The sequence below is a fragment of the Ceratosolen solmsi genome, unplaced genomic scaffold (genome assembly GCF_000503995.2).
Source record: "Ceratosolen solmsi marchali unplaced genomic scaffold, CerSol_1.0 scaffold29, whole genome shotgun sequence".
Taxonomy (NCBI): Eukaryota; Metazoa; Arthropoda; class Insecta; order Hymenoptera; family Agaonidae; genus Ceratosolen; species Ceratosolen solmsi.
In genome coordinates this window covers 7,817,321-7,841,516 of record NW_011948417.1, presented here as the reverse complement: position 1 = coordinate 7,841,516, position 24,196 = coordinate 7,817,321, and the positions used below count along the sequence as shown (strand labels likewise).

The window sequence follows — 24,196 nt, the reverse complement described above, 5'->3', positions numbered from 1 at the left end:
AGCATAATTGGCTCAACTACGTGTATTGCATTGACTTAGCTGAAGACTCAATTTTTAAGAACTTTTTTTCTTTTTCTTTTTCATTTATGGTTTAATAAAAAAAAATTAGAAGCAACGTACATCTCAAGACTGGAAAATGAATTCTCATTGAGATAAAAAGTTATGTTTACATAATATATTGAGTATTTTAATTTTTACTATTTCGTAATGAAATATATAATGATAATTTTATTAATAGCCAATAACAATCAAGCAATAATTTAAACGCTGAAGTAATTTTTTGATGACTTCGTAGTATTCAAACTGAACGGTTGCAGTATTTAAATACCTCATCAATTGCATAAGATAAAGTTTAACGGTTGTCGTTAATAATAATTTGTCATTGATATAGATTTAGGTAACTTCGAACATTGCTAAGCGATGTTAGTTAGTTAACGATGTTGACCAAACAAAACTGGACGATCAATATTTCATAGATGTATCGTTTTATAAATGTTCAAACGTTGTCTTTGTTCACAAATTACTAAATTTCATCTTATGAACAATCTTTGTTATTATCTTCGATTATTATTGTTTGTTCGTCATTTACGATACTTTCTTTCTCATCGTTATATCTTATATTTTCTTCTGGTCGCTCGTCAATGGGCTCCAACGCCTCTTCGACTCTGGTATAAACACCATCGATTTCTTCATCACGAACATCAGTTTCGTCCTTTTTAACCGAATCAATCTGTAAAGCTTCAAGGACATTTTGTTGAATATTGAGCTGTCTTACGGCGTTAACAAGATTATCCCTTAATATCGAATTTGCAACGTTGTCGACGGGTTCCTGCCACACTTCGGGCACGAAAGTCATGCGGACAATCGTGTAAAGTTTTCTAAATCCAAGCTTCTTATATAAGCTTTGGCTTGCCTCGTTCTCCGGTCGAATTACCACGAATGGTTTGTAGCCATTTTCGGCGACTCTTTTAGTCAGAAATCTGAAAATATAATTATGCACGGTAAAAGAGATATAGTTGCAATTGTGTTTTGTAAAATATTTTTATTGGCAAAAGATAGAGTTTAAATTTATTATCGCTACGATAATAATCAAAGCCATTAATTGTAAAAGTTTTTATTTTATAACATATTCATTTTATTATTGATGTGAAATTAAAATGTTTTATAAGCTTTTGAAGCGCCGTTAGTTATGCAATTTTTTCAACTACTTGGTTATAAAAAATATTTGAAATTATTGAATTTTCAAGTGTGTACAAAGATAATTAATCTATGACAATATAAACTATAATCCATGTATTTTAAATTGCTAATGTTAAAATAATTGTGGTTTTTTTAGATTTTTTTTTTTTCTATACATAGTTTCAGGAAATTTAGACGGTTAATTCATATATATATATATATATGTATATATATATATATATATATACAATGTGAATAGGATTATATATTTCTCATTTTAAGATTCAACGTTCGACATTCTTGTAAGATTTAATGTTCGTATGTGTATAGAAAATCAGATATTGCGGTAAAGAATAAAGATGAAATTGATGTTTATATAATGGAATTTGCAAGAGTGATTTAACGTATACGTAAGATTCAATTTACCAACCTCGCTAATTTCGTACCATAACCTTTTCTTCTAAATTCCGGTTTAGTTTGCATGGAGAACATGGCACCGTAATAGGACTGAACCATCCAAGCAGCTAAGCTACCATTCGCGAAAACTCCAGCCGCTGAAAGGTTCTTAATAAGGCGTAGGAAGAGCTCGTGGCACTCCATATCATTGGCTGGATATAATTCATGGATGCCCTCTGCATGCTCAGCCCTTAGTGGTAATACCTTCGGGCGACAATGGAATTTACATTAATATCTTATTCATTAGGAAGATGATTATATTTATGATAATGTGTATTATCATATGAGGGATGAGTATAAGTTAGGAATAATATTGGCAAATCTTTTGAGAAAGAAATGTGTAATATATTTGGTGAGTTCATTCGTTCGAGAATTCATTCGAGCAAAGTGGGATAATAGAGTTAGATTAAGGATTGAAATAGGTGGGAAGTAGCGATTACTTTACAAGATATTTGTCGTAAGTGTTGGGCCAAGAAGATTTTTCAATGTCAATCTCCCAGACTCATGTATTATTAATAAACGGCTCTTAACAAGGGGATTTTATGATTTTTTTTTTTTTTTTTTTTTTTTTTTTTTTTTTTATCTAATGTCAATGCTATTATAATTTTTACAGGATTCGAGTAAAATAGTTCAACGTTTCGATAATTGTTATTAGATTATTCATGTTTGTCAAAAGTGGGTTATACGGTGAAGGTTCTGTCTTACGTGTCCTCAAATTTATTACAAAATAGCACCCTATTTTCTTTTTTACAACCATCTTATCTAACCCACTTTCGATGAATTTGGCAATTTCTTCTTCATTTTATAAAAATAATAGAAACACGCACGTTTCCAATTAAAGTTTATTAGCCATAATTAGTTTTTACTCTTTTTTTTCTTTCAACCTTTAAATTTACACCTACACAATTTACCTAGTTTTTTGTTTTTGTTTTTGTTTTTTATTTATTTATTTATTTTTTTTTAATAAAAAGTGTTTACAAATCAATGATGCTTTCTTCATAGTTTCCGTGTGGAAATTTGCGCGAGATCGAGTTGAGTAATCGTATTTTCGATTTATTAAAATTTACTAGGAGAACGGCTTTGCCCCTAGTAGTTCGTTAATAAATTCTTATCATCGTTTTAGGACGGCCCTCAAACAGTTATGCGCATGAGCAAATCTGAAAGCGCGACAGTTTTAATAGATCGGATCAGCTGGGCAGGAGTAGGTTGTTTGTTATTCCAGTTATTCGTGTTAGATTTAAGTTTCGGAAGAGCGCTCGAGCCGGGCGTTTGTTACCTTCACGTCAACGTCGTCAGTGACTTCGTCGTCGCGTAGTTCTGTTTTCTCTGGCTCGTCACAGGCCCATACGTCGCCGAGAACCCGCTCGACGGTGCCGTGGCCCTCGTAGAGCCGTGTCAGCTCGTCGGCGATTTCCGAGTGGACGAAGTTTATGTATAACGGTTTATCCCAACTGATGAGGGCATCTTCATCAAGAAGCAGCTGTAGACATTCGAGCCGGTCGTTGGGGCAAAATACCCCGACACTCTCATACAGAAGCCCATGAGACTGAAAGTTGTTATTGTTATTATTTAAAACTAGGGTTTGTATGTTTGCCAGCTTTGAAGATTTGTTTAATATAAGATCGGCAATTATGAATGTAGATTACGTTGAGAAAATGTTACTTCCCGACAGATTCTTAAGGCAAAGTGAACATATATAAAGCCAAGACAACGAGACTTGATTTAATATATTTGACATTTTTACTGCCTTATGTAAAAAAAATGCTTATACTTTTGTAATAGGTTGCATAAATTATTGCTTATGATTTATTAATTTATTATGAATTTTTTCCTATGAAAGCGAAAAGCTCTCTTATAAAATGTTTGTACAATTTGTAAGTAAATTAACGATGTAGGGATACTGTCAAAATAATTATAAATATTTTATTATGCTGCGATTAATAGTTCGTAATTATCAAGATTGATCAGTGAATGATACATATTTAATGAAAGATGATATAAGACATAAATTGACCTCGGATCGTTACACTCGATGTATTTTGATTTCCCATTCTCACCTTAGTTTCTTAGAAATAAAGGCAGCTAATACTATTTTAACCTTGTAATCATTTTGAGATTAAGCGCTACTTTATCCCTGTTAGCGCTCCTGTCTTCTCGAACAAAAGATAAACTATTGATTTTAATGACATTGTCGATGAATTTACATCCAAACTTATGATTTATTAATAGCAAAAGAATGGTAATTAGATTATAAGTTTTTGCATTTATAAAATTATATTTATAAATTGTTATTTCAAATGAATGAATTGTATTTTTATATTTTAGTCAGCATTCTACTTTTGGTAAAGGATAATTAGTTGTAAATTATAATTATTAATTTTAAGCAATGTATTTATTAATTGCATAAAAATTGTTGTTATGTTTGCATAAATTTTATAACTAATATACGAACAGCGACTATATATATATATATATATATATATATATATATATATTATGATCATTTGATATTTTTGAGAAACGTTAAGAAGCAACGAGAATTCATTGAATAAAACTATTCTAGCACGTAGACCAAATAATATGCTGTGTCAGCAAAAAATTATGTCATAATTATTTATACATTCATAGTTTAAGTAACATGAACTTGTATATACATATTAAAAGAAAAATAAATAATGAAAATGAAGAGTAGACAAGCTTTATCATGAACTTGTTTTCTTTCTCCCCACCCTCCCCATTTCTGTTATTGTATTAATAATGACAAGGAATCTGAACAAATAGTATGAAAGTATAATGTTATTCGAAAACTATTTCAATTACAAATATAATAGTTGAAATTATTAGACAGTAAATTTTAACCTTTAAAAGTGGGAAAAAAAAATTGAATGTTTCTTAACATTACATTGGCAAAGAACCTAATTATTATTTTATTATTATTTTTAATCTTATGTATATAAATAATTTAAATTAATAATTAAGTTACGAAATACTTCCGTTATCTTTTCAACACTTGTACGCTACTTTCTTAGTAGCAAAGATTTTGAGCCCAAGTACTGATAATCTTAATAATTACAAAGATAACTTTTATGTCTATTATAAAAATATAATGGCCGCAATGTTGATGCCAAATATATTTTTATTATAAAAATTATTATTAATAATTTTAATCACTTAATGCAGTTTTAACTTCTCTTTTATACCTTCAGTGAAAATTCATAAAAAATATCCTTAATAAATCCAATAATAAAAAACAAATCTGAATCTGTAATTTAAATGAAACCGATTAGTTTATTCAAGTTTTTTCTATTTTACGCTGTACAATTATTTACAATTTACAATTTTAACTTATTTAAAGTTTTAACTTTTTTGAAGTTTTAAATATGCATATTTAAGTAGATTGGATCTTTTTACTTTAACTACACAAGCTTATTTAGAATGTCTATATGAATACACACAAAATTTATGTTAATTTATACATTAATATAGCAAAAAATTATACAAATTATAGTGAAAAATGAATGATACACTTTACGTGGTATTGAGGGAGAGTGCATTGGAGCGTGGACTACTAAATCTTTATAATACGGAAATATTCAAAAGAAAAAATTATTATTTAAATGGCATATCAGATCGTAGTGGAATAAAATTATTTATCAATTAAATTATAATACTAAACAATCTATTTAAAAAGTAAAAAAACGAACAGAATTACGTCTGATATAATATAGATACAGATATATTGGTATTAGTTAACGGTAAGATGAATAATGCAAGATTTACTTAGTATAAAGAGAATTTTAAAAATAGAAGTAAGAAATTTGTACAATAGCAATTACATTGATATTAGATTGTTTTATGGGAAACAGACAAAGATGTAAAATACATCGTAAAATTATTAATTATTAATTTATAAAAATTACTATAATTAAAATAATAATTAATTGTTAGAGATTAAAAATAGAATATATTCGATGATAGAGAATTGATCAGAAGAGATAAGTAAATAAGTGAAAATTATAGAACTGCAGCAGCCCGTATCTTATAAATCGAAAATCAACTTTACAAAAATACAAAAATACATTGGTCTAATAATTAGTTATTTCTAATCTAATAAATATTATTTAATTGATATTGATTAATTATTTATGCATGTATTCTAATGAAGGATAGAATCATTTTAAGGACAAATGTAGAGAATTGTTGTGAAACTTGAAATTATAAGTACGCACAGATGTAGAATAGATGAAGAAATAAAAAGCATGTCAGGTCTTGTTAGAAAATATAAAGAGTAAGCGATTCAAGGTTATATAAATATTGGTTTCTGTTATATTAAAAGAAAAAAAAAAAGAAAAAAAAAATTAGTTCTATTCTTACATTGATATAATTATTTTAAAATTAAGTATCAATATATGAGTACCATTTTCTTTGTTATTTACTTATTTATTTATTTCTTTTTCTTTTTCATCTACATAGTTCACTAGCATTTATTCTATAATATTATTACAAATACATCAATTCCCACTAAATTGATTGCAATTCTTAAAAGTTTTGTAGGTTATTTATATTATGTTATTTGAACTAAGCCATTGTATACAGTTTTCTAATCTTATAAGAAATATTACATGTTGTATAGCTCCGCTATACCTGACACGGCACTCGCTCCAATTTATTGTACGAATTTAATTTTGCCCATAAATATTAAAGTTTTAAAAAAGTTTTACAGCTCTTATTTTTGAGTATTATAGAGGAGTATTAAAATTTTAGAAAAATTTTAAAAATTTTATAAAAATTTTAAAAATTTTATAAAAATTTAAATAATTTAGTTACAAAAGTTTTAACAGTTTTATTTTATAGTTATATTGTTATAATGGGTGTATAAAATTAAGAAAATTATACAATTACATATTCATTAAATTATTTTCACAAATAGTGAAAAGTATTTTGCAAAAATTATCAAACAAAAAAAAAAAAAAAAAAACAGTAAATTTTCTTTTTTATCGTTTTTAGCGAAAATTGAAACCTTATTATTTAAAAATATTTTATAGGCGTACGATAATAATATGAATGATACTTTTATTTGATTCAATGAGTAAATTATTAAATTCTTAACGAAAAATAGTATATAATTTTTTTTTTTTTTTTTAATTATTTGTACTAAAATAATTTATTAGCTTATTAATTTAATGATAATATAAACAGTTTTTTCGATTCAACATGATGTTTAAATTCATTAAAAATTCAGAAAGATTAATTTAATGAAAACAAAAGATAAATATCTAATACCTTGTAATCCTATAACGTTTATAATATAATTACATGTACATTCAGTAATTAATTTCTGATTTATTAGTAATTATTGTTTTCCTTTCAAAGCAATAATTTTAAATAATAATTTGATACTTAAGACGTATTCTTATTATGCTTAATACTTTCAATTACATAGAATTTCTATTGAAATTCATTAAAGTAAAATATATATTTATATATATATATATATATATATATATATATATATATATATATTTAATTATGCTTATGATTTTAACGATGATTACCAGTGCTATGAGGCTAAATATTTATTTTCACAAAATATGTGAATTTATCTAATAAATAAATAGATATTAAAATGATGTAATTTGTATAAAGTTTTTTTTTTTTAAATAAAATGCACAATTTTCGCATGTGCATTATTATTATATAAATGATCGGGCATTCATAATCGATGTAAAATATCCTTATCTTAGTATATTACTAATTGCATGTATTTTCTGTAGTAATTTAAGTATATATTTGAACTATAAATTTGAAAATTAATTCTAATACAATTTAATTTTCAGTATGTATGGAAATTATTAGATAAAGATCCGAGGCAAATAATGATAAATCTAAAACAAATTGTGCTGGATAATCATTAAATAATAAATTTATTAATGTTATGTAAGTCGGTATTGACGCATTATGTAATAATACAAAGACAAAAATGACAAAAATCATACCAGAAGTTGAATTTAAATATAATATGAATTTTTACGGCCTTCAATAAAAATACACATTAGTTGGAACACATTTTCATTTTAATTACATAAAGTATAATCTAAATAATTAAAAATTATTTGTTTGCTATTGAATTTATAAATTGTGCTATAATAATAGTTAAGTCAAGATGTTTCGAGTTATAACAAGGTAATGATAAATGATCGAAAAAGCCGAAGATTAAATGTTAAAAAATTGAAAATGAAAATATATTTTAACGGTAAATTGCGCGATGTAAGTGAAAGAAACGGGCGATAATAGCGGCAAAGAAATCGAGAGTTCATTCGTGTTAATAGAGGGAGAAACTAAGTGAGCATGAAAGACAGGATAGAGATAAAGATAGATGTATATTCAGTAAACGAAGATGGGAAGAAGGGGAAGTGAAGAGAAAGTGTTCGCGCAAAACCTTGGCTCAGTGCCAAAAAGCTTGTTTCCTGCTCGCGCTTATGTCCTTTTTCATACAGGCCTTTCTTCCTCCCTTTCTCTACGTTTGCTGCATGAAGCCACAGAGCCTACGGATCGAAGGCAATTTACTTATTACTATAAATAAAAGTTGCTGCTACGTTTACGTTTCAAAGCCTAGATATTTTTTTTTTTACTTGGAAATTTAGATTTTCCTTTAATATTAAATGTCATGTTCATTATTTTTTTCTTTTTTTTTACATTTCTTAACATTTTCGGCATATATGCTAGCTGAAAATGATTATTTATTGAATAAAATACAATTTTATTGAAATCAATGATTCCACGATAATTACAACAATTTTAATTTGCAATGTTTTCGATATACCGAGGACACATGTATTTTCAGCTCTACAGTCCGATTCTGTCGCAATGAAGAGAAATAAATTTTTTTAGATATTTCTTTTTATTATTGGCAATTTAGTGTGAATAGCGTACAAACAATTTACAATGTTATTATTATATAGTACAAAAATAATTAAAAATCCATTTATCGTAACGATCATTTCTATTTGTATGATTTTTATAACTTTAATACTAATTCATTTGTACATACATATATAAATAATAATATATACAAATACATAAGGAAATGTTTTATCATATTCTAAAATTTTTTAATTTCGATAAATATTGGTTTGATGAATCCATAGGGAATTGAATTAATATTAATTTGCAATGTCATGCTTAATTATTTTATAATCTATGAATAATTTTTCAATAAGTTTTCTATTTATTTTCTTAATTTATTTATAAATATTTTTGCCTAAATATCAGATCATTACATATTAATAGCTTTTAATGAATTATAATAAAATACTAATATATTGTAAATTACATTAGTGATAATAATAATTATTTTTTCATTATTTCATAAAATATTGAATTATTCTTTATAGATGTACGAGAGTTATTTATATATAAGTATATAATAAAAATTCTTTTAAATTTTTTTCTTCATTATTATTAATACTGTCCTTTCTAAAAATTACTTTATACAACGATTATTTTAAAAATTTCTTAGAAATCAATTAGAAATAAATTCAGAGAAATTCAGAGAAATTCAGAGAAATTCATTAAATGAAGTATTTAGAAGTGGTTTAAAATTGTAATTATTTGAAAAGATTTAATATTTTTAATTTAGCCATTACGGTAATTATTTCGAAATATCCACAATTTCACTTTTTCATTTAATTCTGACCAAAATGATTTAAATTTAAGACAGAAAATATATTTACTTTATTTGAAAAGTATTTACTTTATTTGAACTTTAACCTAAAAATGCTTCCAATGCTTTTAATTTCCTTTATACAATTGTAATTTTTAATTAAAAATTTTCACTTTAACACATGTCAAATAAACACTAAATAATTCTTATTAAAATATAGGCATTTAAAAATATTAAAAACAATAAGTATAGCTGCAAAATAACAAGCAATTTCGATTTAATATTATAAAAACTATTATTTCTCTATACGTAATATATATATATATATATATCAATAATAATGTTATTAAAATATCAATACATTTAATTCATAGAATTGTTTATAAGAAATAATTTTATCTCTAAACATAATTTTGTTATTTGATATGTTTTGTTTAAACTTTTTAATTTTTTAATCAGTCTATTTTTAGTGCAATGATAAGTGAATTTTATTTTAGATAAAATTTTGTTTTAAATTTGCTTCACTCGTTAATTTACCATAAAAACAAAATTTTTACTTAGACACAATCAATTAATTATCTTTAATAATTATTTCGTAAAAAATTTTATCTTCCAATAATATTTTTCATTTCTCAAAAGCTCTTTCATTACCAATTATGCAAGTAGAGTGAAAATGCCATAATAATAATTACGAGTAAGCAGTGTTTATTATTTTCCTTAATAGGATCCTCTAGGATTTATTATTATCCTTAATAGGATATTTGATTTTTATAAAAGTATAGAATTATTTTAAAATGAAATATATTTGCAAATAATACTAAAATAATATATGAAATATATTATATTTTTCATCAACAATTTAAAAAACAAATTCAAATCATTTATTTCTTTCAGACATTTTTGTTAAATGATCGTGGTTAAAATTATTAGGTAATAAACTTACGGAGTAAAAGAATTTTAATTCTTATTCATGATTTTGAATATTGACACAAAATTACATTCTTTATACAAATTATTTTAATTATTGCCGAAATTTAGCGATGATTTCTAATGTTTTTAGTTTTCTAATTTTATTTCTTTCCTTTTCTCTAAAATAAAATTTTCTAATGTTATTTTAGTTTTAATTTAAAAGAAATTTTTTAATTTAATTCTTTTAATACGATGTTTTAATAATTTTACACAAATTATTTTCTCTAATTACGCAAGAATTAATCAAACAAAATGTTTAAAAAATGATATCAGGTATAAATTTGCCATCATGCATAAATATTCTGCATGCTATAATGTGTGAAATCACATGAATAAATTAGAAAGAAAGGTAAATAATTAAAATTAAATAATTACATTAAATAATTAAAATCTTACTGTTTTATAAGAATTTTATAAGTATTGATTTTAAGTTAATTTAATCATTCATTAAGAAAACATATGATATATTAAAATACTATATAACTTTTGCAGTTTTTGCATATAAATCATTTTATAATAGAAACAATTCACAATCAGTTATTATATATTATGTTATCTTAGTAGAGGTTGACATGTATATTTCAATAATTATTTATATTTTAATTTTATATAGTTAATTATAATCCTTTGTTATATTAATGCAACTATTAATCATAACTTTTTCTATTTTAAAATATAAAACTGTTTACAGAATTTCATCAAGAGAGTGAATAATGATTTTTACATTTATCATTTAATTGGCTCGACTATAATATATTCGACTCTATTTATTAATGAAGTAAACAAAAAAAAAAAAAAAAAAAAAAAAAAAAAAAAAAAAAAAAAATTATCTATATTAACGAATGAAAGATTTAGTAATTACAGTCATATAAATTTTATTCATATAAATGTATAAAAAGTGGTGCAACATTTAAACATAGATTTTTGTTTTTCATATATGAGTTTGCGTTTTCCTTTTATTACAAGTAGTTATCGATTATTCACATAAACTTATGCAAATAAAAATTTGAGAATAATGTTTAAAGAACGGTATGAATGAGTTGCAGTGGACAAATATCGAATTGGTTTTCTTTTCACGTTTTTCTACATTGTTTTCTTCTCTTTTCTTTCGGTTCGTTCTAAAATTGGCAATTTGCCTTAAAAAAGTTACATTTTCCTGAATTTCATATGCTTTATGGTATATAAACTTGCTATTATTTCTAACATTAGAGGAATAATAGTTGATTGTTTAATGTTTTATGTACCACAGAGAGAACGTAAGTTTTATATTTTTTTAGGTTTAGATTTGAATTGTATTAATATTGGTATTTAGAATTTTTTATAAATATTTCATATATTAATTGAATCTAAAATTGCAGATTTAGTATATAATAAAATAATGAATCTGTATCTTTGAAGTTCATTTTGCATCTATAAAATTTTTTGGATGACCAAGGCACTTTTAATTCTATTAGTTTTTGTTATATAAGTTACATTCACGTATGAATTAAAATTTTTTAATAATTTTGAAATATGTAAAAAGAATGTAAAAGATAATTGTATTCTTATGGCTACACGACACAGAACGAACATTGAAACTTAATTTCAATTGTATAATTGTTTAATTATATATATGAATATGATATGTAATCAAGCAGTTTCAATTTAATCAATATTCACTGTTCGACTATTTTAATTCGCATTTTAACACTCATTTTGATTGCAGTATTTTCTTTATTCGTAGTTGTAAATTGACGCATATATAAATTCAGCATTGTTTATTTAACATTTGCAGAATGAGATAAATTATAAGATTATAATAAAATAATTCTATTGAATTATCACCAAGTTACTTGCAAGCATAATTCATCTAATCTAATTTTAACGTTCCCAGATGTCAAATTCTTGACATTGACGATTGATTCTGTTATGAATGGAACGTGGTACAGTTGATTGGAGTAATGTATAATGTAATGAAGTTGTATCATGTTAAAAACAATATGGACGGAATTTTATATCGATGATAGAAATAAAAAAGCAGCTTCCATTGACTTATTTTTTTCTTGCTTATTATAATACACATCTTCTACCTTTGTATCAATATTATTGAATTTCAAATATGTACTGTGCACTGACAAAGTAAAACTCGAATTTGACAGTTTGGTAGAATGATGTCTCATTCATAAGTTAAGCACATAGATTTATAATAATATAATAAACAATATAATAAAGAATACTCTTATTATTACAGTCTATTCTTATTTTTACCTTTAGATGAAAAATATTGAACCGGGAGAGTTTTTGCCGATTAATTTTGTTCGAATTAATAGGGCTTAATCAATATGGTCGGTTCCAACTGCAGTCACTACTAAGTCGTTTTATATTATTGGAACACGGTAATATTATTGGAGAATATGAATGCCTTAATTATTTACTTCAGCGATCTCTAAAGAGATAAATGCCGTAAAGTTTTTTGTTTTTATTTAACGCCCCTTTTCAACTATGTCGTATACATAATCATAAACTTGATTGATTGTGCTTTAACGGTAAATGAATGTGATTTTTAATAAGTGAGATAATGCTTAGCAAAAGAGAAAGCATTATGAATTGTAATTCATATAATATCAGTTTGTAGTTTGGATAGCCCTTTATACAATTTTTATTATTCTAGTCATTTACAATTGTGCTCGTTTTCACGTCATGGAAGATGAGAAGAAATGAATTTTTTGTTTCTATATTATAACGAGTGATACTATATTCGAACTAAGTCTACCTACGTTCAAGGGATTCGTCGATGGATTAATAAGAATATATTAGAAATAAAAAGGCCCAAATATTATTAAATCATTCCCTTATAACTTGACTCGAAAATTAATTTGTTTGGATTCGAGGGGATGCTGATTGTCAAAATTCCATATAATTGGATGAAAATCTAACCGAGGATTAGAGGAAAAGAATGAAAATTTTATAATAAATTATACATTAAATTTATAATCCTACTCGGATGATATCTTAAGCTCTATCTATAACTATATATATATATATATATATATATATATATATATATATATATCTAAAATTGTCTAAAAAGGCGAGATAATGAAAAGGTAAATGTCATAAAAGCCAAGGGTAACGTACAATAATTATCATTGTCGACTACCTGGTAAAATTGTTATAAAAGTAACAAGCGAATGGAGAATTTAAACGAAGGGCGAAGACTTTGTTGAGTTTAATTAGCGATATGCGATACCGATATACCGATATCGAAGAGTAACTATCACAGAATAGGTAAAGAAAAATAGTCAGAGAAACGAAGCGGCTCGCGGTTCCTGCAGTATATTACTGTTGGAATATACAGACTCTGAGGCATATTACACTATATATTATATTATGAGCATTATTATTTCATTGCATATGTTCAGATGTAATCAATCAGTCATTGAATAATGATCAATAAGTAAAATAATGTACTTTTATATGCTTTATTCAAGATTTTATACGTATCCTGCTATATTAATCAGATTATATTAATAGATTTTTAACAGTTTCGTTACCTTTAATCAGTAAAAATTTGAATCAAATAGTCGATTTTAGATAAAGCAAAAAGATAATATAATATGGCATCATAAATTTGAGTAAGAAATTTAAACAACATACACTAAATATTAATACGTCATCCATAAAATGAAATCCATAATTGTCGTCGGAATAATTCAAGAGTATTTCTTCAACTTCCTTCCACGTCCTCATTCGAGCACCAAATATGAAATTCATGTCAAACTACTGTGTTATCAAATTATGAAGGCCTACTATTATTCTTATAAAATATTAATTTATTGCTTTATTTCAGTTAATAATATTTACGATTTACTGATTTCTTAGTAAATCCTTTCTTCAACTGTAATTCTGTAATTCTATACAAGGTCATCTATCTGTGTTAAATCTGTGTTAAAATAACTCTGTATTAACCATTTATCATATGTTTAATTTTAAATATCAAATTACTTTCATATTTTTTAACGATTTAATGCATAATATAACATTTTTGTTTATAATATTCAAATCCATTTTCAAATTCTCATTTTCTTCTATAATTAATGTGATGAAAATTTACATTAACTTATGTAATTATAGATATTCAATTTACATTGTGCTGATATTAAATCAACATTGATTCATAAACAATTAGGTAATTCTTGATGAATGAATATTATAATGTAGTTTTTCATATAAAAACGTATAATACGGTTGAGCAGCAATGATCCATGAGAGTTAAAGAATAATAATGCTTTGCTTTTTTATATTTTCAAGATAGGTTTTAATAAATAACATAATAATATAGTAATAATATGCTTATAGAAATTTTAAAACGAAATAAACCGTATAGAAATAATTTTAACTTATTTGAATAATAAATTTACATTATAGTGATTCATAATTCTTTTTATTTTCAATTTAAATGTTTTTTGTTGAATAAATTTTACTAATAATTGCGTATTTGATCATGAGAAATGTAATTGTTTTTGAAAAATATACGGCATTATCGATGCGCACATATTGTATATTTTTAAATAATTAAACATCTTAATTGCTAGCCCGAGGAAGCTGAAGAAATATATTATAAACTTAGAGTAATTATGATTATTTACCGAGAGTGTCATCCCAGGAAAATGCAGAGATACAGGAACCTCGGGCCAGTTATTAGCTACGTAAAAGTGAAACTCCCACACGTTTTTCCGCATGTAGGTCAGAAGGGTTTGGTGGAACTGTAAAAGAAAAAAAAGAGGTAAATGGCAGTTTCCTTGATAGTTGAAAGGGCTATGAGAGTAAAAGAAAATAACTCATTTTGCGGTTTTTCCCACAACTATTTTGTAAGCTCAAAGTGAGCATAAAATTTATTTACGATCAACTGTGTATTTATTATTTATCCTATTTGTAATCTATAATATATTTTTCTGGATTTGGTATTTTAATTATCGATTAATTTTATCGTAATATTAATTCTGAAATTGTACTTTAACATTTTCTTTTTAATAATGAAATTGATTTTTATTAACAAAAGAATATTTTTTAAATGCTTTTAATGATATTTTTTTATATTGCATAATTATCATTGCTACCAATTATTTTACGAATAATTTGAATAATGTTTTTGTAAAACATGGAAATCTCATGACCTAATAATTAAAAATGAATTTATATATTTTTACATATATTACATTTTCTTAAATATATGAAATTTTACTTGCTTTTTTCTTCTTCTTTTTAATCGTCTTCTTAATGCTTATATAATTGTTTCATATTTTATATAAAAAGAATTTGTAGTATTATTTTACTATTTCTTAAATATATATATATATATATATATGTATGTATGCATATCAAATTTCATAGAAAATTTTTATGAACGTCAAAGTTAGCGAAAATATCAATTACATATGTATATTAAGGAGCAATAAAATTTCGCTAGTTATGTTTATTTAAAATTTCTTATAAAAAATGAATAGCCTTTCTATAAATAATATTTCTCCAATTATCTTTAAAGATTTTTTAATTGTTTAAAATTATATCGACTTATTGTCATTTATAGATAGAGAGAATAATACATCCATATTTTATAATACACATTCAAAATAAGGAAAATAGGAAAATTGATCCGAACGACCATTAAATATTGTAACCCTCATATTTATTTTATACTTTTTTAAAATAATAATTACATTAGCCGTCATAATTTTTTAATCGGTATCCTTTTTTTTCTTACTATATCATAGTGGTTAAAGTAATTTAGAATATTAAATAGATTTTACTGAATTTCTGTAAGAGATAGTTTATAATTTACGATAATATAATTCATTATTTTGACTGAAATATATTATTAGATTATGAAATTGTAAGAAAGTAGAATAATAGCTTATTAATGATATTTTTACACATTACTTTACTATCTAAGCACTTTATAAAGATTGAATTAATCGCTAGAAGTGATTTGGTATAACAAAATTGAATAGTGATTGTAAATTTGTATTTAAGATTTCTCATTTTCAACGATCAGATTTGAAGATGCGGTTAATTTTTAATTTCTTTTTGTCTAATAGAGTAATAAAATAATCAATATGTGTGTGTGTGCGTGTGTGCGCGCGCGCGCGCGCGCGCGCGTGTGTGTGTGTGTGTGTGTGTGGGTATTTGTGAGTAATGTAATATAAATAAATGCAAAGATGTTTAGTAAATAAAGCACGGGCTTATGAAGATTAAGATAGAAATTGAAGAGAATTGCTCGTATTGCAGTAGTAATGCGTCAATATCTTCATTTCCCTATTTCTTATTATATAATTTACAAATAAAGCTACAAGTAAATATGTTAGATATCTAAAAATAATCAATTTAATGCGCCGCGGTAATTAAGCGAGCTTAATTTTTTTGCAAAATAATGCATTCATTTCCCAACAATGATTTGAAGAAATAAAATTTTATAACTATTCCTATACTAACGTTATAAGAAATGCTTTGTATAATTATTTTGAACTTGTGAATGTCATGACGTTGACGATGAAAATAGCCATTAAATATCCGAATGCTTGTAATGCACGAAATAAGTGTAACTACTTAATGTAACGTGATTTATAGATCTTTAAAGAGGACGTAGTAATGGACCCTCGTGCCATCTTCGCATTGAAGTTGGATGAAAAAATTTTATAAGATGAGCTTTTGGTGCTAATCTAAAGTTGTTACCGATAATAAAGAGCATAGATACGGATGATTCCGTCGCATAAACAAAAAGAACCAATGTTTTTGACAGTATTATTATAGCTATGGAGGAAGAAGCCACGAGTACAGAAAGTCTAGGCCACTGCGCTTAGATGGAAAAAATAAATCCCTGCATAACGAAATAACTCGCAAACGAGGGTCGCGCGTGCAGCCAAGGGTCAAGGTCGCGAATTATCCGGGTGACGAGGAAAGGCATCTCGTGAAATGGCTGGGTGTCGATGGACTTTGCGTGTTTCGTATTGCCCAGCTGCGGATTCGTGTATCGTGCAATGATTTTTTTTTCCTTCGCCAGACTTCCCAACGCTTTTAACGACTTTTTGACTTCCCGACTTTCCTCGGTGCTTGCTTTCTTCTTGGTAATTAACGGTTTAACGATCGTGTAAAAAGTTACGTGGCAGAATGTGGAAAAATATGTACTAGCAGAGTACGCGACGAATCTTCTTAATTATAACTTATTTACTCATTACTATTTTCCTCGGTCGTTTCGGCTATACGATGTCATTAAATTATTTAAGGTATTTCAGCATAGTTATAATGAATGTTTTTATACTTCTCATTATTTTTCAATGTTATTTAATATATATGTACAATCGATATATTTTTAGTTTAAGATGGCACGAATAGCATCTCATAATTGATTATATTTAACTATTTCTTACTAAACACCGCACAATTATGTACAATTTCGTACTTTTGATTTTCTTATTAAACATTTAATTCTGTGTGTTTATATTACAATAACTAATTAATAGAAAAATAATTTATTACGCGTTTAGTTATAAAAATTAATTTGATAAATTGCGTATTTGCATGTTACATTTAATGCAATGAGAATAGAAGGATTAGAGCTGAAAAATGAATATATTAATATATTAATATTTAATACCTTAATTTAGTTTCATTAGTTTTTGCTATTTTTGAAAATCATATTATTATTATGCCCTTCATTACTTTATTACAAATACAACAATTATTGCTATTTATTCTTGTTCACATATTATACTATAATTTTTATTCTTTTTCCCCTCTTTATTGCGTCTCGTCATTTATACGTACAAATGAAGACATTTTTACTATTCTCTCATATATTATTATTCATTTTTTTTATTTTTTTTTGCTTTTTTAAATTTACGATCTAATTTTCTTCAATTTAATCGGTAATTTATATAATTTTTTCTTTCTTTCTTTCTTTATATTCTTTATTTAGCTAATTTATAAATTTTTTTTTAATCTTTCGTACGTGCTTTCATTAATTTTTTTAATCTTCATATTAAATGTTATTATATTTTGGTCTTTATTTATCTTCTAGTTTTCTATTTTTCTCATTTATTTTTTACATAATATTGTTTTCATTATCAACAAAATTTATTTCTAATATTTAAATAATTTTCTGTAAGTAACTTTTCTTTACGAGTATATGATATTTTTCAATTTTATTTTGATATTTTCAAAGCTATCTCGTTCAATTCTAAATATTTCTCGAATCTTTTTAACGTATATCTCACAGTCTATATACTTGCACATCTTTTTTTCTTAAACATTATAATAATAAAAAATGTTTTACATATAGACGTTATACTTTTCTATTCTTCGTTACAAAATTTATTTCGTCGGTTTCTTACTTATATTTTTCTGAATTTAATAATATATTTGCAATGCTAGTCGTAAACATTAAGGGTTTATATGTCACATGACTAAGAGCGAGTATAATTTATCTTCTACTACCTAAGATCTTTCAACATTATAAATAATATATTTAAATAATACAAAATAGATATGAAAAATATATTGCAGTGTAAAGATAACTTTTATCTAGAAAAATCTCTGTTGGAGATTTAAACTTTAAATTGTTATAAAAAATGGATATCCATCCATTCATTATAATTTAAATACACCATTATTTGCTATTTGTATAAATTTGAATTAATAATAAATGTTAATTCATTTTATTAATAATGATCATAATTATTTTTATCTTATGCTAAATTATATATTAGTTTTTTAGTATTTCATTTTACGTTATTACACTGTATTATAAAAGAAAGATCTTACTTAAGTAATTAGTATTTTTATTAGAAAATGATTAAATATAGTAGAAATAAAATATAAATCAAGTCTCGATGCTGACGTAAGTAATCATTTATCAGATAAATGATAATTTATATCATATGCAGAAAAACTAGAAGTATCGGAAACTTTTTTAATAGTTGAAAGTTTCCGAAATTTTCGAGTCTGAAAATTTTATTAAAAAATGTTTCCGCACTTTAGGAAATTAGTTCAAAAATTAAATAAACAAAATGCATTGAATATTCTCTTTAAAATCATAAGCTATTTCATGCTTATGGATATTATTAATAGAATGGTAGTCGTAAAAAGGCAATATAATACATTCTCTAATTTCTTATACCTAAGATTATGAGGAAGTGGCTCTCTAAATTTGCTTAAAATTTCAGAAATTGGGCTGATAAAAAGATTTAAATCTCTCCTCGGATTGTTTCTAAAATCACTAATATAATAGAGTAAAAGCTGAAGATACGAGGCAAGTAATGAATATGTTGTCCATAAAATAAGCCTCATGAGGAAAAAAGCGGTGACAGGGGCCAAGGACGCTCAAGGATTGTGAATGTTACGCCTAATGTCACCGCGGCATGGGTTATGAGGCCATGAGGCGCGACACACGCTTAGGCCGATGAGGCTGCTGTGCGACCTTGACCCTCAGTCTGCTGCAGGAATACGGTGGTAGCGCGAGCGAAGTTCACGATCGCGAGTGTCGCAGCGCGGAGGTGGAGTTACTGCAGAGGAAGGGCGCCGACTCTTTGGAGATGCGTCGCACGTAGCCCGACCTTGCGAAGCTCCCAGATTAATGAAGCCGAGCGTCGCGTAGTTAATTTTCTTTTTGACGCATTGGCTTTTGCGGCCCATTGAATGTACGAGCAATGGGCGTTGAAGCAGAGAAGGAGGGAGAGAGAGAGAGAGAGAGAGAGAGAAGCAGTCAACACAGGCGTTATATTTTAATTCATCGAGTTCCAACTCTTTGTATCCTCCTTCATATAACTTTTATGGTAAATCTAGAATAAATAAAGCTTATATATGATTTTCCAAGTACCTTATTTTAACGTAAAAACTCATTAATTGTGTGTATATTAACTGTTTATTGTATATTAATCGTCTGTATTTTTTATGTAAGTTTATTAGAAAATAAGTAAATACAACTGAGTATAATTTTCAATAAATTATATATTTTGTTAATCATGGTCATCAGTTTCATATACGAAATTTAAAATTTAAACTGCAACGTGTTTAATAGTTATTGATGTATGCTCGTATCGTTTTGCATAGGATTTAAAATTTTTTTCTTTAGAACCTTTCAAAATATCATATTTCTTTTTTCATGGCAAGCATTAAAAATTTCAATAGCTTACTTCTAAACTTTACATTGCATTATCGAATTATTATAATTAAAGGCCCGCTTATATTTTGTCTTTTTAATAATAAAATAATATTAAAATTAGAAATAATTTCTGTAATTTTAAGTAGTAATTAGCATTTTTTAAAATAATTTTTATCAGAAAATATGATTCTTATTATTTGAAATTAGTTCTCTTAACGGCGCAGATAAATCGATCCATTTCAGGAAATTAGAATTTTTATAATATAAATACATATAAATGCAAATGTAAAATACTTTTACAGTTTTAAATATAAATTTTTTAATGTAATTATTATGAAAATGTTGATGTAATATTATTATATTCATTTACTTACATTAGTAGAGTATTCTTTATATATGCGTTAAAGTATTTTTTGTTAATTTAAATCAGTTTAACTATTGCCATAATCTTTTAATTGAAATTAATATCTACTTTGTTTAATAATAAAGGAGTTATTAAATTGAAGCAAATATTTAAAGCTTAAATATACCTAATTTTCTTTAACTAAAATAATATATTTAAATCAATATCTCTGTGTGTGTGTGTGTGTGTGTGTGTGAGATTTTTTTTTTTTTTTGTTATTTAAGTCATAAAAATGGTTGATTAAACACGAATGAATGAATAATGTAAATAATTCTTGCACCTTACCACAGTTGTGCTGTAGAATATATTTATTTAATTCATAAATAGTTGATATCATACATTTGACCAAAAAAATCTGAAAGTACAATTACGTTCACGTTATTATATTAATTTAATCGATTTTTTTCATCTAAATACTATTAGTTGCCCAATTTTTATAAATTTTCACTTATTATGTCGTGAAAGCCAGTTACGAAAGATACGAGTATAATATTTAAAAAAATAATGTAAAAATGTAGATGTTGTATAATCTCATGGAATAACTTTGCATCATTAAAAATAGATTGGATACTTTTTATTTTCTGAATTGGTGGTTTAAAATTTGTAGCGATTAAATAATAATATAAATATTATTTTAGTAATTATGAAGAAATCACTAATTACAGTATAAAATTTTATTTTTTAACTAGCTAAACATAACTTTCATAGCTAATTACTATTACATATTATGATAATTTACGATATCGAATACTACAAGATATTTTTAAAAATATGTAAAATGCATTCATGATATTTCAAATCTAAGTTTTATGACGACTTATCGTTATAAAGATTTAGATAACTATGATTTATATTAGATTTAAAATCTCCAACATTTCAGGAAACATAAATAACGAGAATAATAATATTGCCCGTTTTAAAATAAATATACATTCTATATATTAAATATACTATACTTGTAGATAAAAATTATGCTAATTATCACATTTCACACCCATACTATATACATTTATTATTAAGAGCTTACGTCATAATCTTGATAAATGCAGCTCTTTACAATTAATGAAATTTATTTATTTTATATTGTACTTTTATTGTATTTTAAAGCACAACATAAGGTGAACATAATAATTTTTTTAATGCAATATTTATTTGTAAATAGTTTTGTTTGCAACAAAATTACGTTAACGATGATAATGAATACAGTAAATAAAAAATGCAAATTACTTTTTCTACTGCACTGAATGCTAATTTCAAAACTAATTATTATATTACATCTTATTTGTAATTTTATACATAATTTTATAAAACGTGAATGCAACATTCATATGTAAACTAGATGTTATAAAAAATTTTTTACTAATAACATCTAAGTTATTAATTAAATTATAATTAAGCAAGGGAAAATATTAATTTTAAAATTAATGTAAATGAAAATGAATTTTATTAAAAAAAATTGAAAAAAATTTGAAAAAAAATTATATATATATATAAATACTATAAATTTAATGTAATAAATATTATTTTAAAATGATGAATTTGTCTGTAAAATTATTGAACACAAAAAAGAAGGAATGGAATGATAAAAATACATTAATTAATAGTATATGAAGTAAAAATATGTGATGAAAAAGTCAACACACCAATTGCAAAATAAAATTTCGTTTTTAAAGATATTCGTATAAATTATAATACATTTGGACACATTCATATTAATAAATATAATATGTAATAAACAAGTGGAATTCAATGGGGGGAAAAAAAAAAAAAAATGAAATTACGTTTTTTCTCAAAACATGTTAAAGTTATAAATATACATTAGTTTAAATCTCGATAGTTTCTTAAGTACTATAATATTTAAAAATTAAGTTTTTCTTTTCAAAATGTAAGAATATTGTATTTTATCATTATTCACAAATATTAAAATATGGAATGCTATTTCCGAATTATTTATTCCAAGTAGTAACATGTACATTTAGTCGGCCAATAGCCTGTACTTTAGTTCAGTTATTTTATTTATCATTTGATTTTATTTTATAAATTAATTAAATATTTGTATTCGAAAGTGATTACTATAAATATTCTTTTGAATTTATTTAATTATAACATTGCATATGATATTCGAGTATAATGAATTCTTGTTATATATACAATAGCCTGTTTTTATTGAATTTTAGTTACTTTTTACAAAACACATAAAAAATGCATATGATATATTGAATTGATAATTGTATTATTTAAGCGATTAATTTTTAAATATATATTTATCATCTTATAAATTCAATTAAATATCCTACATTAATATTTAAAACACCTACAGTTCTATTACAGTATTGCAAATTTTATAAACTTATTGAATAGTTTGAATATATTAAAGAATGTTTTTAAAATATTTTTATTATAAAATTTGCTAGAAAGAATATTCATTGCTATTATATTTAAAAGCTTTTACATATAAAAATTCAAAATTTTAATTTCACATAAATTCTTATATCTAAATTACATGTGTTGAATTAAATTTAATATTATATTAAATTTTAATTAATATTTTGTATTAAACATATTTATATTACAATGAAATACTCAATTAAATATTTCGATCAATTTGGAATGTAATTAATTATGTAATGTAATGTAATGTAAATAGAATGTAAGTCAGGCTTATATTTAAAATACAATGAACCATATTTTATTGTTTTAATGTTTCTCTATCACATTAGCATATAACATGATTACGAGATTTAGATTGTAAATACATTTATTACATTAAAAATATATAAAGTTTCACAAGCTATATTGTTTAATGTAAATATGAATTAAGTATGCATTTCGATAAATATACATCTAAAGGCGAGAAGCGAAAGTTGTTTTGATATTTTCATACAAGAAATTTCAAATGATATAATTTTAATTCATACATTTAATGATCCTTCATCCTTTAAATGTAAAAAAAATAAATGGACTATATATATATATATATATATATATATATATATATATATATATATAATTTTTTTATTAACATTTCTAATATATGATTTAGAAATAATTATCACCAAATTCCATTAAAATATTATATTTATGTTGTATATTTAAAAAATCAATCTTAATACTAACTTATCAATTTGATTATTATTTAGCAAAAGAGAAATAATTCCTTAATGATATAAAGTTTGATTTTTTTTCTATTTTCTAAGGAAAAAACGATCGAGAGTTAATAATAGAGTAAATCAATAATATATAAAATAAAAAAATAGATTACGAATTTAGTTATATATTATATTGTATTTTTTATATTTATATTAAATGATCTTTCAGAAATGATCGTTAAATAAAATTTTAAGAAAAGTGGGTATGCGTTCTGAAACACAGTTGATTGAGTAAAAAA

At 24.6% G+C, this 24,196-nt stretch overlaps 1 protein-coding gene across 2 annotated transcripts in view; it reads right to left on the bottom strand.

Moving 5' to 3' along the window:
* Positions 1 to 213: 213 nt before the first annotated feature.
* The window catches only part of LOC105359795 (uncharacterized), a 42,309-nt gene continuing 18,326 nt past the window's right edge, over positions 214 to 24,196 (bottom strand). The window contains exons 3-6 of one of the 2 annotated variants that reach the window (XM_011496488.1): positions 14,896 to 15,012; positions 2,912 to 3,181; positions 1,610 to 1,839; positions 214 to 980 (exon numbers count right to left, since the gene is read on the bottom strand). In XM_011496488.1, coding sequence (XP_011494790.1) covers positions 536 to 980; positions 1,610 to 1,839; positions 2,912 to 3,181; positions 14,896 to 15,012 — 1,062 coding nt within the window. In that variant the 3' untranslated portion in view covers positions 214 to 535. The remainder of the gene's footprint in view (positions 981 to 1,609; positions 1,840 to 2,911; positions 3,182 to 14,895; positions 15,013 to 24,196) is intronic. The other variant, XM_011496487.1, reaches the window with a different exon arrangement.